Source organism: Sciurus carolinensis, chromosome 6, assembly GCF_902686445.1.
Source record: "Sciurus carolinensis chromosome 6, mSciCar1.2, whole genome shotgun sequence".
Classification (NCBI taxonomy): Eukaryota; Metazoa; Chordata; class Mammalia; order Rodentia; family Sciuridae; genus Sciurus; species Sciurus carolinensis.
This window is the reverse complement of record NC_062218.1, coordinates 138,471,174-138,489,498: the sequence shown is the minus strand read 5'-3', so window position 1 is coordinate 138,489,498 and position 18,325 is coordinate 138,471,174. Positions and strand designations below refer to the sequence as shown.

At 36.5% G+C, this 18,325-nt stretch overlaps 1 protein-coding gene across 2 annotated transcripts in view; it reads right to left on the bottom strand.

The window, feature by feature from the left end:
• Fnip1 (folliculin interacting protein 1) overlaps positions 1 to 17,161 on the bottom strand; it is a 104,857-nt gene extending 87,696 nt beyond the window's left edge. For both annotated transcript variants that reach the window (XM_047556040.1, XM_047556041.1), the window contains exon 1: positions 16,989 to 17,161. In XM_047556040.1, the coding sequence (XP_047411996.1) occupies positions 16,989 to 17,080 (92 nt within the window). In that variant the 5' untranslated portion in view covers positions 17,081 to 17,161. The remainder of the gene's footprint in view (positions 1 to 16,988) is intronic.
• Between the last annotated feature and the right edge of the window lie 1,164 nt (positions 17,162 to 18,325).

Genomic DNA, 18,325 nt, shown 5'->3' with positions numbered 1-18,325 from the left:
TCTCAGTTGCCTCATCTATTTTATAGGGATAGTATTACCTATCTCATAGAGCCATTTTAAAAATTAAATGAATTAATATACTTGAAGTCCTTAAAGTTCTGCCCAGCATATGAGCAATAAATAAATATTTTACTATAAAAGTTAATAATAACATTCTTTTATCTTTTTCATTTCTGCTTATCTATAGAATTTTTATTCTTAATTTTATCTAACTCTCATTTCTTTTCCTTTATAGCTTTTTTATCAGGTTCAATACATCTCAAAGAAAGTTTTTGGATTCTTATTCTACTGTACATTTGTTTTCTATATGGTTATTTTTTGGCCTTTAGTGTACTACTTCTATTTTTGAGAGTTCTATTCTGTTTTCCAACTCCTTAAGTAGAACACTCAACTCATTGAACTGTGAATCTTTCCTCTTTTCTTAATAAACAGTACAAAAACTTCACTGTAAGATTTCAGTTACTCATCAAGTTCTGTAACATTATAATTATCATAATTCAGTTCTAATTATTTTTAAATTCCATTTAGGGTTTCTTCTCCTTTGATTCATATGCTATTTCTCCAACTGTTCTATGAAAAAGAAGAAAAAGATCACGTTTCCTCCAATTGCCAAGGTCAGGTTTCTATATAAGTTCATTATGTCAAATAAATGTGTTAGTTTTGTTTTTAAAATATTTTTTATTCTTTTGTTTTTAAAGAAATGCACTTTATCTTATTTTGTTTTTTAATTTTTTAGTTGTATATGGACACAATACCTTTATTTTATTTATTTATTTTTACATGGTGCTAAGGATCGAACCCAGTACCTCACACATGCAAGGCAAGCGTTCTACCACTGAGCTACAACCTCAGCCCCCAAAATATTTTTTATTCTTAATTTTTTTTCCTTCTTAATCTTTAATAGTTAAGAAAGATATAACATCTCCTAAAATAATAGTGGACATGTCCATTACTCCTTGACAATTTTTGCTTTACGTATTTTTAAAAGTGTTACATATTTATAACTTTCTGGTGAGTTAGACCCTTTGTCATTACATTTACCAACACTAATTTTTTGGTTTTAAAATATATTTTATTTAAGTGGTGCTATACCAGCTTTCTTTGGGTTATTTGTCTAGATAGTTTTTCCTAATCTTTTGTTTTCAATATTTCTATATCTGCATTTGTGTGTCTTAGGGATTTATTTTTTTGTAACAGCAGTCATGCAGCTGCAGTTTATTTTTTCCAGCCTATGAACTTACTGTCTTAATTCTATTATATAGTCTGTTTCCACTTATGCTGAAATTTATTTCTACTATCTTCTGCTGCTTTGCCCTTGTTCTGGGACTTCTATTTCTATATTCTTTGGACTTATGTTTATCTAGTCCATTTCCCCTTTATTCGTTTGCAAAGTTTATATCATTCCCCTTGGAATCCATAGAGGACTGATCTAGGAACCCCTACAGATACCAAAATCCAAGGATACTCAAAGTCCCTTTATAAAAGGGTACAGAATCTGCATATAATCTACTGCACATTCTTTTATATGCTTTAAATCATCTCTACAGTACCTAAAATACCTAATAAAATATAAATGTTATGGAAATAATTGACATACTGTATTGTTTAGGGAATAGCAAGAAAAAAGTCTATACATGTTCCAGTATATATTTTTTCAAATATTTTCAATTCACGATTGATTGAATCCATAAATGTGGAACACACAAATATGAAGGGCTGACTGTACTCTTCCCCCAACCCCAAACACTGAGAAGTGAACCCAAGGACTCTTAACCACTGAGCCATATCCACAACCCTTTATTCTAAGACAGGATCTAGCCAAGTTGCTTAGGGCCTCACTAAGTTGCTAAGGTTGGTTTTGAACTTGAGATCTTCCTGCCTCAGCCTCCTGAGCCACTGAGATTACAGGCATGCACTACTGCACCTAACTGACTATACTCTAGTACGCATTTAGCATGCAAACTTGAAAATTATAATGTCCAGACTATATGCTTTTAAGTTAACATTCTTATCTTCCTCTGAAAGATAAAAGAACTTTAGAATACTTTAATTCTACTCCATTCGCTCCACCTTTACCATTTGTTCCTGCCTCGCCCCGCCATTGAAGATGATGCAATACCTTTATTTTTTTTAATTTATTTTTTATGTGGTGCTGAGGCTCAAACCCAGTAAACATGCCTAATTTAGTGGTGACCTTCAACTTTAAAAAGCAACTAATAAAACCCATTTCTTATGCCTGCATCCAGTAAACATGCCTAATTTAAAAATAAAACCTTATTGGGATAATTCATGTACCATACAGTTCTCCCATTCAAAGTGTTTGATTCAGTTGTTTTTAGTTATTCACAAAGTTGTGCAGACAATACTAGAATCAATTTTAGGGCATTTTCGTCACCTAAGAAGAAAACAAGTTTCACTGGATGCCAAATTTAGGTTGATATTTTCTCTCAGCACCACAAAGATATGTCAGTGGATTCTTTAGAAAATAACTTGGTATTTATTCAAAAATTTAAACACACAGATAACCGACATAATCCAGCAATTACACTAATCAGTAGTAACTCTCAATAACCCTACTCTCTGCCATTTATGTTCCCCCAGCCTTCGACAATTATAATCAACCTAGAATTGGTATCTAGTGGAGCTTATTTGCTAGGCAAGTGCTCTACCACTGAGCCACAACCCCAGCCAGACCATTTCTTTTTGCATCTCAAACATTTTTCTAATAATACATTCTTTCACCTTTTGTCTTAAGAACATACATGCATACACATAAACAAGCTATTTTAATTCTCAAATAAGCTCCACTAGATACCAATTCTAGGTTGATTATAATTGTCGAAGGCTGGGGGAACATAAATGGCAGAGAGTAGGGTTATTGAGAGTTACTACTGATTAGTGTAATTGCTGGATTATGTCGGTTATCTGTGTGTTTAAATTTCTGAATAAATACCAAGTTATTTTCTAAAGAATCCACTGACATATCTTTGTGGTGCTGAGAGAAAATATCAACCTAAATTTGGCATCCAGTGAAACTTGTTTTCTTCTTAGGTGACGAAAATGCCCTAAAATTGATTCTAGTATTGTCTGCACAACTTTGTGAATAACTAAAAACAACTGAATCAAACACTTTGAATGGGAGAACTGTATGGTACATGAATTATCCCAATAAGGTTTTATTTTTAAATTAGGCATGTTTACTGGATGCAGGCATAAGAAATGGGTTTTATTAGTTGCTTTTTAAAGTTGAAGGTCACCACTAAAACTATAGTCAACAGAACCACAATAGCAAATAGCATCCAAACATCATTACTTCTTAAAGTTGCAGGGACTATCTACTGTTTACAAAAATTTCTTGATATTGCGTTCTCTACTATATGAACCTAACTAATTTTTCACAATTCCTATATTCATGCCAATCTATATTCCCAAAATTCCTTAAGCCTATCTATGATTTTCCGATTTTCCACCTTTATACTCTGCTCATTTTGTTCCCAATCCCTGGGGTCCTTTCCTTATCTGTATCTGTCTAAAGCATAACTTTCCTTCCTCTAGCTAAAGAAAAGCTGTCCCAATTTGACTTACTAGAGAATTTCACACTTTTTTTTTTTGGGGGGGGGGGGTTACTAGGAACTAAATTCAGGGACAGGACACTTTACCACTGAGCTACATCCCAGCTGTTTTTATTTTGAGACAGAGTCTTGCTAAATTTCTAAGGGTCCTGCTAAATTGCTGAGCCTGGCTTTGAACTTGAGATACTCCTGCCTCAGATTCTGGAGCCTCTGGGATTACAGGTAGGCTCCACTGTACCCAACAGCACTTCATACATCCTGACATTTCAGTTACTTCAGCACAATACATCCTACCTTATGTATTAGGCTTTGAGTTTCTTGGCATCTATCTTTTTTCCTTAGTATCCACGTTTGACAAAATGCTTTTAAAAAGGTAAATCTGTAAAACTGTACTACTTTCTGCAGTCAAAGCAAAACTGATGTCACAGTGTACTTTTGAATGGCTTACATAGACAGGTCTGATTTCATTTATATTCTCTACATGGCTGAGAATAAATATATTGGAATTAAATGTGCAATTTGACATACACATAATTTGTGTTATGTAACATATTCAAGAAGGTAATCTGTATACAGATTGGGAACTATCATAGAGTATACACTCCTCCTAACAAAGAAATGCTGAAGAGAAACTGTCAATTAAAGTATTTAGCATCTGTCCACCAAAAGACAAATATAAGAATATTCATAAGAGCACTCTTCTTACAGGAAACAGAAATAATCTTTTAGTTAGAAATAATTCCCGATCAATAACAGAACAAATTGTTGTGTAATCACACAAAAACAACCATACAGCAACAATTACTATTACATGTTATAATATGATCAAATGTGAAACATCTTGAGAGGTCAAACACAAGACCAACTACATGATTATAACATGATCTCATTTACACACAGTTAAACAGACAAAACTAATCTACAGTGTTAAGAAGTCAGGATAAAGGTTGCACTGGAGAGACGTGAGGGAGGGCTAAAAAGGGAAATGAGATAGGCTTCTAGGATACTGGTAATGTTTCTACATCGGGGAGCTGATTACATAAGTGTATTCACTTTGAAAAAATGTACTGAACTGTATGTTTATGATTCACACTCTTTCCTGAATACGTTTATACTTTCAATAAAGTATACTTTAAAAAGGGGAGGAATAGAGAACAGCAATGGGATAAACTAAAGAAAAATTCAACTATTATAAAATATTTACAATCTACTGCTGTTTCTCTTACAACTGTCGTTGAATTTGCTAATTTACATCCCCTCTTAATTCTTTCTAGGCCTGAAAGACCCTGTAGCTGCAAATCAAAGCATCCATCTCTGCAATCCAGTTTTTATGATGTTGGAAAGATTACATGATGTTAGCTTAAGTTTTATAAGGTAAATGCAGAATAGAGAATAAAAGGATAATCCTATGAATTATTAAATACAATGTAACTCAAAAGTACCATTAAGTTATATGTACAATGGAGGATGGAGTATTCAGGTAGAAAAAGTTATATAAATGGCAGTATTATTTTTAACAGTTTAAGGATGGTAAACAACCAAATTATCAATAAAAAGTTGGTTAAATAAATTATTATACCCACTCAATGAAATGATATGAAAACCCTGCAGCTGTTAAAAAGAACAAAGAGGGGTTGAAGTAGAGCTCAGAGCTAAATTATGTAAGGCCTTGGGTTCAATTCCTAGTACTGATTAAAAAAAAAGAATGAAGATGATCTCTATAAACTGATACAGAGTGATCTACATTATCTATTAAGTGAAAAAGCTAAGTATAAAATAATTTTAACAGAACAATACCTTTTCATTAAAAATGGGGAGAAGATAATATTTACTAACGTTTTCAAAAAGAAATGATAAAAATCAAAACAAAAATGATTAGTATGGGGAAGAAGAAAACAAGAGAGGAGATAGGAATGGAGTCTAAAATTACTTGGATCATTTTGTTTTAAAGTTTTGATGTTAGAATCATATATGTTTTAGAAAGCAAAACAAAAAGCCATCAAAGATTAAAAGAAATTTATTATATTCACTTGGTGACTTAACTATACAGAGAAGAATTATTTCAAAAGGCTTTAAAACAAAGGATAGAAACTAAAAACAAAAAGCATTTCAATGAAACAAACTACATTCAATGGTTTTATAGCTAGTAATAACAGTGATAGTGTTATTCTTAAACTATTACATATGTTATAAAATAAACAAGTAAGCACAGTGCTGTTAGAAAACAAGAATTTTCAGCACAGGAGACAGAAATAAGTTTTAAAAGTTAAATTTATGCACTGTAAAATTTAATTAGAATTGAAAATATCAGTGGTAACTGTTTTTATTTTTTAAGAACAATAAAAATATTATATGTCTTAGCTTTAGCCTCAGAAAAGACCTAGGAATAATGACAATCAGTGACAGTAATGAAGACCTCTGGAATACAGGAAATGGTCACTAAATACTACTAGAGCCAAAAGGAGGTGGATCCTTGGGGAAAAGGTCCCTGAGGCAGAAATACACCTGGAAATATACGTTGTAGTGCTTGAAAGACTATTAAGGTCATGTCAAAAGACATAGCAAACAATCTCAAAGGACTCCCACTGGCCAAAGATGGCTCACCAAAAAACACAGTGACTATAACAAATTGAAAATACACAAAAATAAACATCAACTAAAAAAATCTCACTGATCATCTCTGAAAGCTGCCAGAATGCCAAATGATTATTTGAAAAACTGGTAAATAAAATATACTGCCTTTCCTTCAAATTTCAGAAAAAGATAATTAGCAAATCATTTGCACACCTTAATGAAATACTACAAAAGATCTCCAAGTTTAGCCCTCACACCAGCAACATTAACTAAACAACTTGTCAGACCTACAAGTTCTTAGGGATGGAACCAATCATTCTGAGCTTTTCCAGATCTCCAGGAAATTCTGATGCATACTAAAGTTTGAAAATCACTGACAAAATTAATTTAGTGATCATCATTAGTGGTGGCTAAAACCATTAACTGAAAGATTAATGGGCAACCTTATAATGAAGGGGATCAGGGTAACACCATCTGAACCTACTGATCAACCTTAGCACCACTAAAAATGGGACAACTAGAGATTATGTGCTTCCTGGTGAAATGTAATACCAACTACAAAATACCACCAATGAAGCAGTCTTGGTGCAATAAAACAAAAACTGTATCTGAATCCAATCAAGCCTCTAGATCTAACTTCCAATGAAAATAATAAGACTGATGATGATGATGAAGAAAAGAAGGTGCAGAGAGGAACAAGGTAAAGCATACCATGAGGAGGAAATAATAGCCAAATCCAAATTACAGAACATTCTACAGACAAATGAATATGATGAACCTTAGTAGAATCCTACTTGAAACACAACTCAAAAGAAACATTTCTAGCACAATCTGGGAAAACTGGGTATGAACTAATCATTAAATATTAAACACTGTTCATTTTTAGACAATTTTTTTAGAGATTCATACTCAAATATTTATAAGTGAAAAGACAGGAAGTTTATAATTTGCTTTAAAACACTTCAACAACAACAAAATGAACCCATAAATAGTATTCATGTTTTGAATAAAGTAGGGAAAAGAATTAAAATTTTTTTAAAATGTTGATATCTGTGAAATCTAGTTAATGGTAAATGTTATTTTATATTCCCTTTACTTCTCTCTTTGAATCTTTTTATAATAAAAAGCATTCAAGATTTTCAGGAAATCAACATTAAAGTGCACTGATTCAAATCCCACTAAAATGACAGAAAATGATATATATCATATATCTTTTAAAAATTAAGAGAATAGAATATAGAATTTCAATAAATATTTCAAAGATGAAAACTAGCAACCAAGTTTTCAAAAAACAGAAGTAACTTAACAAACTAAAGGTCAATATATGGGAGTATCAATGCAGAACCAAAAGATTCCTCCCCTAAGAACACCTGGGAAGCAAAGGCCTTGGAATGTGGAGGAGAGGTGTAAGAACAAAAGTCTACATATTACTAAACTATGTAGTTAAACTAGAATTTAATCCTTAAAAGGGATTTGAGGAACCTACCCAGGATTACTGAGAAGTGTCTTTCCACCTAATGAGATAATCTGGCAATTTCCTAGTCTTGTATCTTTGGTTCAATAAAAATATCTCAAAATGATATGTGACCACTTGATGCAGAGTCTGGATTTCTCTAAAATAAATGCTAAGAGCAGGAGTTGTAGACTTCACTAGTGGAAAGAATGAAGCAAATAAGTAAATAGTCCTGGTGTGGGATCATTTTTGTATAGGAGTTCAGTCTTCATAAAAGTGTCAGCACATTAACTGGACTCCTAAATAATTTAATTATTGTTGTTGTTGATGGATCTTTTTCTTTATTATTCATTTATTTATATACAGTGCTGAGGACTTAACCTAGTGCCTCACACATGCTAGGCAAATGCTCTACCACTGAGTCACAACCCCAACCCCCTATAGTATTTTCTGACAGAATCTGCCAACTGCTTCTGAGCAATAATATTGTCATTATTTGTTGTCTCCCTTTGGATACATCTGCTTAACCAAACAAGGAGAGGCTGGATGATTAAACAAAACAAGAGATTGTTGGTTATACTGGAGACTTAATTTGTGAACCCAAAACCTTAACAAGTAATCTCTTGATCACTGAACTACACATTCTCCCTGAGAAGTATGTACTTTTTCCAACAAAATTTTGTTGGGAGTTATGTTATTGTGGAACAAATGAGATGAATAGGTGGAGATGTTAATTAAAAAAAATTTTTTTTGTAGTTGTAGACTGACAGCATGCCTTTACTTTGTTTATTTTTATGTAGTGCTGAGGATTGAACCCGGGCATGCGAGGCAAGCGCTCTACCACTGAGTCACAACCCCAGCCCCTGAAGATATTATTTAATGCCATGCTGTACTAGAATCTAAAGACTTGAAGCAGATTTAAATTACAATTCTTGTTGTAACTTTTAAAAAATATTGTGAATTTATCAAACTGCACATGAATCAAGTTTTTAAAAAATTTGTTTTTTAGTTGCTGGGGATTAAACCCAGGGTGCTCTGCCACTGCAACATACCTTCAGTCCTTTTTATTTTTTGAGACGGGTCTCACTAAGTTGTTGAGGTTGACCTCAGATTTGCAATCCTCCTGCCCCAGTCTCCTGAGAAGCTGGTATTACATGTGTGCACCACCATACCCAGCTCAGGTTTTAATACAATTTGTAATGGTTGGATGAGGCTGCCCATTGTAGCACTTCTTTCTTTGGATTCTCTGGCAGTGCAAAAATTCTACATTACAAACTGAAAAAAAGTAAATGCATAGCTGGGCACAGTGGTGCAGACCTGTAATTCTACGGCTTAGGAAGCTGAAGCAGGAGGATCATGAGTTCAAAGCGAGGTACTAAGCAATTCATCAGTGAGACCCTGACTCTAAATAAAATACAAAATAGGGCTGGGGGTGTGGCTCAGTGGTTGAGTGCTCCTAAATTCAATCCCCAGTACTAAAAAAAAAAAAAAAAAAGTAAATGCAAGGGCGAAGTCCATATACTGTGAGGTTTACCTTCTCTGTTTTCTTTACACAAAATAGATGTGTATTCTCTCTGGAAAATGTCCAAAACCAGAACCAAGCTTATTAAAGATTTATGAGAAAAAGGTAGAGACACAGTTTTGAAAACAGGAGAATATGCACAAGAATGAGTTCATAATGGAACCACCATTTGACTCAGCTACCCCCACTCCCTGGCCTATACCCAACGAACTTAAAATCAGCATACTACAGTGATGCAGTCACATCAATATTTATAGCAGCTCAATTCACAATAGCTAGACTGTGGAACTAAACCTAGATACCCTTCAATAGATGGATAAAGAAACTGTGGTATACATACACAATGGAATATTATTCAGCCATAAAGAATAAAATTATGACATAATGCAGGTGAATGGATGGAGTTGGAGAATATCATGGTAAGTGAAATAAGTCAATCCCAAAAAACCAAAGCCTGAACGTTTTCTCTGATAAGTGGATGATGATACATAACGGGGGACGGGGGGAGTAAGGGAAGAATGAAGGATGGATTGTGTACAGGGAAATGAGGGGGGGGGGAGGAGAGATAACAGAATGAGACAAACATCATTATCCCATGTTATGTATGATTACACAAACGATGTGACTTTACTTCGTGAACAAACAGAGAAATGATAGTTGTACCCCATTTGTGTACAATGAATCAAAAAATAATAAATAAAAAAGAATGAGCATGTAGAAATTATAAATATGATAGCTGAAATAAATAAACACATAAAAATTCAGTGAAAATATACTGCTGGCTGAAATTTCCAGAAATAGACCAGAAAGCTAAGATTAAAAGTGGGAGAGAGAATAAAAGAAAAAACAAGAAGCTTGAAGGATGATAGTGGAATGAATCTGACATAACTTTCCTATGTACATATATGACTATACCACAGTGAATCTCCACATCATATACAACCACAAAACTGGGATCTTAATTAGAATAATACATACTCCGTGTTTGTACACATATGTCAAAATATACTTTACTGTCATGTATAACTAAAAAGAACAAATTTAAAAAAAAAAAACTTGATATAGGAGGCTATCCCTGAAGGATCTTACTAATACAAGTTCCAGAAAGTAGATGAAATTAAAGAAATCATATAAGAATTTCCCAGAACTAAGGTATCTTCAGCTTGAAAAGCCCAGCAAGTATCAGCAAATTAAAAACCAAAAAACTCCAACAACAAAAAATGCACATCACTCTGAAATTCTAATTGAAGATAAAAAGAAAACTGAAAATTCCAAAAAGCTTCATAAGTTAGAGTTATATCTTTGCACTTCTCCAACATAATCCTGACAGCCAGAAGACAACAGAGCAATTTCTTCAAATTTCTGAGTTAAAACGATTCTTAACCTAGAATTCTGTAACTACCAGACTGTCAACCATGCATAAAAATAGAATGAAGACACTGTTAGACTTGCAAAATCAGTTTTAAGAACAGCGGAGGTTTCCAGATGGTGTGGATTTCTTTTCATTTTGAACATTCTGGGTTCTTGGATCTTATAAGATTGTTAAGTGGACTTTATGGGGAACTGGAGTAACAACTTAATCTAGCTTTTTATATAATATAATAAGAATTAACATAAAAACCATATTTTAGAAGTTCCATCAACAGTCTATTCGATTCACCTCATTAATCTCATAATCTGCATTTTTTTGTTAAGGATATCTTTAAAAAATTATATAACAGAGCACAACAAGGTAAAGAACAGGTTAAAAAGCCTCAAAGAACCTAACAGCTGCATCCCCCAAATGCAACCATAACTGTACAAACTGAAATGGCTCATTATCCACGTTTTTTTTAGAATTCATATTTATATATATACTTTTTAGTTGTAGATGGACACAATACCTTTATTTATTTTTTTACTGTGGTGCCAGGATCAAACCCAGTGCCTCACATGTGCAAGGCAAATGCTCTACTACTGAGACAAAAACCCCAGGTCAATCCACATGTTCTTGACACCAATTCTGCCACTCTAACCACTAGGATTACATTAGAGAGAAGCAGAAGTACATGAAAGTAGACAACCACATTTGGAGAGACATGGAATAAAATGCTATTATGTCCAGGGAAACTCAATATTGGGCAATGTATGCTCAAGGAAGTAGGTCCTTAGGGTTCTGGCTGTATCCCTAAAGAGGCTGTTAAAATACTGTTCCAGTTCCCTATAAGGTCCTCTTAATCATAAAAGGACTCAGAATGTTCAAAAGGAAAAGAGATTCCCACAGCACCTGGCAAACTCCTGTGTTCTTAAAAACTGTCATTTCCAAGGAAAGTCCATTATTTATTCATTCTTTTCGGCAAATAATCACGACAGGGAAGATATCTACTCATATGTGTGTGCACAAATGTGTATACCCATTAATTGTACTAAATGTTATGAGGGGTACAAATGAAGGATACAATCTATTCTGGAAAAGAAGGCCATCCTTGCAATCTTAAAAAAAGAAAAATCAAGGTAATGAAATTATCCTTTACATTGGCAAACAATGTTTTAAAAAACCCTGCTTAAATCACTCATTAAATGAATAGCTTTAGGAAAATAACCCAAACAGGTCTGTTAAATCAACTTCTTCAATTCAGTGAACTGTTTTTATTTCTCCATTTTTCAAATATTTAGTAACTGTCTTCTTTGAGGCAGGTACCAAAACTACAACACTGAACAAGGTAGATGGAGGCCTGCCCTTATGGAACTTAAAGAATATAAATACATAAAAATGCAGTAGCACACCCCTGTAATCTCAGCCACCTGGAAAGTTAAGGCAGGAATTGAAAGTTCCAGGTCAATCTGTGCAACTTAGTGCAATCCTGTCTCAAAAGAAAATAAAAGGGTCGGGGATATAGCTTAGTGGTAAAGCACTTGCCTAGCATGTGAGACAATGGGTTCAGTCCCCAGTATGGGGAAATAGCTGCAACAGGCTGGGGATGTGGTTTAGTGGGACAATGCTTGCCCAGCATATGTGAGGGCCTGGGTTCTATTCCCACTGCCACACACACCAAAAACAAAACAAAAACTGCCACAGCAGGGAAATATAGGTTCTTCTGGAGTTTTTTTTTTTTTTTTTTTTTTTTTTTTTTAAAGACAGACTATAGCCACAGTATTTCAAATAACACATAAACACACAGACCAGATTTGTTTCAAGAAACAGGGGCTGCGGTTGTGGCTCAGTGGTAGCGCACTTGCCTAGTATGGGTGAGGCACTGGGTTCGATTCGCAGCACCATATATAAATAAATGAATAAAATAAAGACCCATCAACATCTAAAAATAAAAAATAAAAAAAAAATCATCCAAATCAAACTCCACATCTGAAAGAAGGAACCAGAACAAGGAGAAACTGGAGGATGAGGGAGGGTAGGAATTTGAGGGTCCACCATCCCATTTAATCTGCAAAATAACTCTGACAATAGATGCAATAAACACTAGGACTCTCTTTCCAGTATTTACCACCCTACTTCAACCACCATTTTGTGCTACTAGCTCTGGGTATACTACCACAACCAGAGTAACTCCATTGCCCTCACCTAGACCTAAACCAATCAGTGATCATGAGTAAATTCAGTGCTGATATAAGCAACAAAGAAATCAGGGCTTTTGCTGGAAATCCTGGAGTAGTCTGTCTCCTGAATGACATGATCTGAGACAAAGGAGATCTAGATAGATGTACTACTTGTAGAATTTCAAAATAAGAGAACAGAGTCTGAGGACTCAGTGATTAAATGCCAGAACTCAGTTTTAAAAACAAGCAGTCTGATTTTAGAACCAAAAGACACAAACACCCCCTGACCCTGCACCACACACTTCACCTTTAATGACTACATGATAATGCTTCCCTAAGTTATATACAAATACTGCTAGGTCAGGAATCTGAACTCAGGTCCAACACATCAGGTACAACTCTACAGGATGACATGTCAAGTCGAGGAGTTTGGACTTTGTTAAGAATTTGTTGTTGTTGTTGTTTTTTTTCCAAGTATGAAGTGTTTGGTAAAGACCAATTAAAAGGTTGCTACGATAGAAAAAGAATACCTCCTACAGTCAGGCAGTGGTACATGCCTGTAATCCAAGTTACTTGGGAGACTGAGGTAGGAGGATGGCCAGTCTTAGCAATTTAGCATGGAGTCACTGTCTCAAAAAAAAAAATTGTAAAAAGGGCTGGGGATGTAGCTCAGTGGTAGAGTACACCCATGGGGTTCAATCCTTCAGAACCATACATGCATGCACGCGCACACACACACACACACACACACACACACGAACATAAAAATTCTCTCCTACAGACACTAAAACATGTTTCTAAAGAATATAACAAAAACAGGAATTGTTTTTTTGAGCAAAACATGAATTATGTCCTGTAAAAATTTCACTTTAAACCTTCTACACCAAATTAAAAAAAAAATAATTTAAGCACTCCTTTTTATACAAACTGCAGTTACTAGGTTTACACATAATTCTTACTTCTACTGGAAAGCAGCCTAATGGAGAAAACATATCTTCTAGAGAGCACCTTCTTTGCCAAACTATTTAAAAGGCATAAATAAATTACTGTTTCAATTCTCTAAGTAACTGAAAAAACAGCCTCCCTATATCTTTCAAACTCATTTCCATCTCCAGAAGCTTAGGTAAGAAAAGCCCATAGAAATCTATGAGGCAAGAGTTCTAAGAGTAAAGACTAAAAGGAAAGTGGTGGTCCTTGGCCATCTTTTCCAATGGAATAACCATGAAAGAATATATTGGAAGGTCCCTGTGGCATCTTTATCAAAACTATCTCTCATCCTAGAATCCTACTTAAGGACTTATCACCAATGGACCCCATATACTGGTTACTGCAGGAAATGCCTCTTAAGAGTTAAAGTTAGTTGCCAATATCTAACTGCGCTCTTGCTTGATTTAACAACTTAAGTTGACTAGAACAAAACAAACAAAATGAATTTTAGAAAGAAAACCATGGTAACCTGGAATAAAAAGTAAATTTTAGTCTATTCAAACCTGCTTGGGTTAGCCTGTAATTCCAGATGCTCAGGAGGCTGAGGCAAGAGGATTCCAAGTTCAAAGCCAGCCCCAGCAACTTAGCAAGGCATTAAGCAACATGGTGAGACCCTGTCTCAAAATAAAAAAGGGCTGTGCCAATGGTTAAGTGCCCCTGGGTTCAATCCCTGATACAAAAAACAAAACAAAACAAAAAACCTGGGTTACTTTAAAGATGCTGAACACAACCTTAGGCAAATGTAAATTAAAGCCACAAGAAAATACCACTATCGCCCCTCAAATGGCTGTAATCAAAAGATTTAAAAATGGTTAAAATAGTTAATGTTATATGACATGTTTCTTACCACAATAAAAAATTTATTTAATTTTTTAAAAAGACTAATAAAGTACTGGAGAGACTATGGAGCAACTGTAAATTTCATACACTGTTACTGAGAATATAAAATAAAACTATTGTGGAATGAGTTTGATAATTTTTAAAAAAGTTATACAAACAGCATTTGATACTGCAATCCTATTTCTAGATATCTGACCAAAAGAAATGAGAAATATATTTCCAAATAAAGACTTGTACACAAATATTCACAGTAGAATGGATAATAATAAACCAAATTTGAAAACAAATGTGCTCCAACTAATGAATGGATAAACAATTTTGGATATATTCATACAATTTTGGATATATTCATACAACTGAATACAGTGGAATACCATTCAGCAATAAGAAGGGTGGGTGGACCCACTAATAAAGGCAATGTGGAGAAACCTCAAAATCATCATTTCTGGGGAAAATAAATCAGACATATAACAGTAGATTACATTCACATACAATTCTAGAAAACACAAAACTAATAACAAAGCAGATTAGTTTTTAAGTTGGGTTAATAAGGATTAATGGCTGACTACAAAGGAGCATGAAGGAACATTCTGAGTCATAGAAGTGTGCTAAAATTTACTGGGGTAGTAGGTACGTACATATGTGTACATACAATAAAACTCAGAATTGTTCTCATAAAATGTATGTATGTTCTATTGTATACAAATTATAGCATTGAAATAAAAAAAAAAAAGACCTGGTCGATTAGATCTAGAAGTCACTAACGGTGTGATGTTAACCAGGGTTCTCATTTTTTCCACATTTTAATAGCGATTATTTCTATGAGGTACTGCAATTACTGGGCTTCCACAGAAAAAGGTTTATATAGTTATCTATACCGTGACTTGCCCTATCTCACAAGGTTGTTGTGAAACATCAGAGGAGAAAGTTCTTTGGCAACTGTAAAGTATTACACAACTACACAGCAGACTTTACATTTTAAAAAATTAGACAAAAAAGTTTTCACATCAGTGACTTGAAACCCTTGTAAACTTGGGTATCCAAAGTCAGTCTTTGCTCAGAAATAGTAAACAATTGCCTATTTAAATGTGAACTTTTAAGTATTCCTCTAGAACCTGCTTCCTCTTGTCTCCTGAGTTACTGGATATCTCAATGTAGTGTTATCTAGATTGACTTTCATTTTTCAAAGGAAAAGTTCTAAAGAAATGTTTAATGTAAGTCAGGTGAGCATGCCAAGGCATTCACTCTTCAATGGAAAAGATCAAAACTTAGAAAACTGCCTTTAAGTAAGTACTTTCCAAGACGTTCACAATAGAAATTTTTCTTCCTCTAAAAGTCAGTTAAATTTCTTCCCATTTAATATTACAATTCTACATATATGTACTGAATGGTTCCTGACCGTGACCTGCATTTATGAAAGAGAGTGAATAGGAATATTAAAATCTTTAAAACCAGTGTGGTACACAATCATTGCATACTTGTACCTGTTGCAAAATTTGACAGATTTTCATTTTTTCCTACTATTACTGGATAACTAGGCTTTCTGCTATCCTACCAATTGAGTGATGGCTGACATTTGGCCTAGTTCTACTTGCAAGTTTCCACACTGCAATAAGTATGAAGGAATTTTGGAAGACACACAATTATCTCCTTCAAATGTAGTTTCACAGCTAAAGTTTACTTTCAATCCAAATTTGTACCAAATCCAACCATCATAAAAAGCTATTCTACCAGCAACAGGTACAGCATCCAAAACTTAACAAAGCCTATAATATCACAAAATATTTTGCTATCGTTTTTATTCTTAAAGACTCCTTTTCGGTAACAGTTGCAAGGGGTAAAATTCTACTGCCAATTCTAACATCCGACTTCACTTGACTTAGTCCTACTTCAGTCTCGTCAGTAGTAACTCTAACCTCTTAGGTATCATATTTCTCCTTCGATAACATTAAAGTCGCTCAGTCCGGCAACCGCACAGTTCCAATTTTAGTTTCCAAGAAACCTGAAAGAACGGCACCTTGCCCACTCGCGCCTCCAGCCCTTTCTACACTCCAAAGGATGGCCAAACGTGCTACTCTCTCCACAACGCCAACCAAGCTGGAATGGAGCTGCCAGAGGGCGACTGGTCACGGGGAGGAGGGGAGAACTCCTCGGCCCGGAGGACCGCGGCTGAGGTCCAATCCAGCCCGCGCCCAACTTTCCTCGCGGCCAGGAAGGCGCGTGCACCCAAAAGCTTAGGCCGCGGTGCTGGGTCCGAAGAGGAGCCGCGCGTGGCTGCAGGCAAGACGTAAACAAACCAACCCCAGAAAGGGGGAAGGGGCAACGACTAGGAGTGCAGTGGGGAGGTAGGACCTCCAACCCTCCAGTCCGCAGCTGACCCCACCCCACCGTGGACCAGGACCCCGACCCAGAGCAAAGCTGCCGCATCGGCCTGAACACCAAAGGCCCCAACACTCATGGAGCTCACAGGCCAACGCTCCGCGCCCCCCGCCCCGCAGCGCCCTACCTGAACGCGCAATCCGAGTCCCGGGCGTCTCGGCCGGGCGCGCCCAGCCCGTTCCTTTTGCTGAAAAGCTTCTGGAACAGCGTAGGGGCCATGCTAGCCACCGCCAGGCCGGGGTCGCTCGGCTGGGTGCTTGCTAGGCCCCCGCTTCTAGAGCCGCCCCGCCACCCCCATGGGCGCCTCAGTCATATGACAGAAATTAGTCACTTCAAACGGCCACGGCGCGCGGGGCGGGGCGCGAGGCGAGGCCGGCGTTCATTGGCTGGCAGTGAGCCGCATCACGTGGCGACGCACGAAGCGGGGGGGAGAACGAGGCGGGGGCGTGGGGCGGAGCCGGCTCCGATAGGCTAGCGGGTGGATCCCATCACGCGGCAGCTTAGGGGGCGGGGCGTGCGCGGTGGGGAGAGGACCGCAAGGTGGTTGGATTCCCGGGAGAAAGCGCCTCAGGTTCACGTCCTAGGTGAAGCTGTCAGTAACTGGAGCTATTGGGGACGCACAGGGTCGACGCCAGTGACTTCGGGACGAAGACGCACCCAAGACATAGGTGCTTAGGGAACCAAGGGCAACCGACCGTTCCCCGCCGCCGACCCTGGTTCTACATCACACCTTAATCCGGTAGCCTGTAGTGCAGAGAAGGCTCCGCGGCCAGGGCAAGCCCAGGAACCCGGGCTCTCCCATAGCCAGCCCGGCGGCCATGAGCCAGTACTGCCGTCACAGTCATGGCTAACAGGAAAGAAGTCCAAGGGCTTAGGCAGCCGCTCTAGTTTCCTTTATAGAGTTTAGAATCCCTCCGGGAATTAGTTTCTGGGAAAAGCGAGCGATTGGAGGCTCAGGAGTTAGGCCAGTTTCAGTAGCAAGAAACAAAATCACAAGGAAAACCAATGGAGGCAAGAAGCTGTAGAAAGCATCTATGTATGAATATCTAACCCCTTACGTTAATTATTTAGAACTTTAGGAGCTGAGAGTGTAGCTCAGGGATAGAGCACTTGCAACGCATGCATGAGGGCCTAGGTTTGATCCCCAGCACCAAAAAAAAAAAAAAAAAAAAAAAAAGGTTTTCGGCAGTGCTGGGTTTTGGCTCAGTGGGAGACCACTTGCATAGCATGAAGTCTTTGGGCAGCGTGAGGAAGAACAGAGATCAGAACTTCACAAAATTTAAAGTATATCTTAATGACTTAATGTCTCGGTGTCAGGAAAGGAGGAATTATGGAATCGTAACCAAATGATGGGGGAGAAATTTCCCCCACCGAAAGAAAAAAAAAAAAAAGGAAGAAAACATGGTTCATAAATGACCTTACAGTCTTATTAAACCCGGAGAGGTAAAACATGTCAGGGTTCAA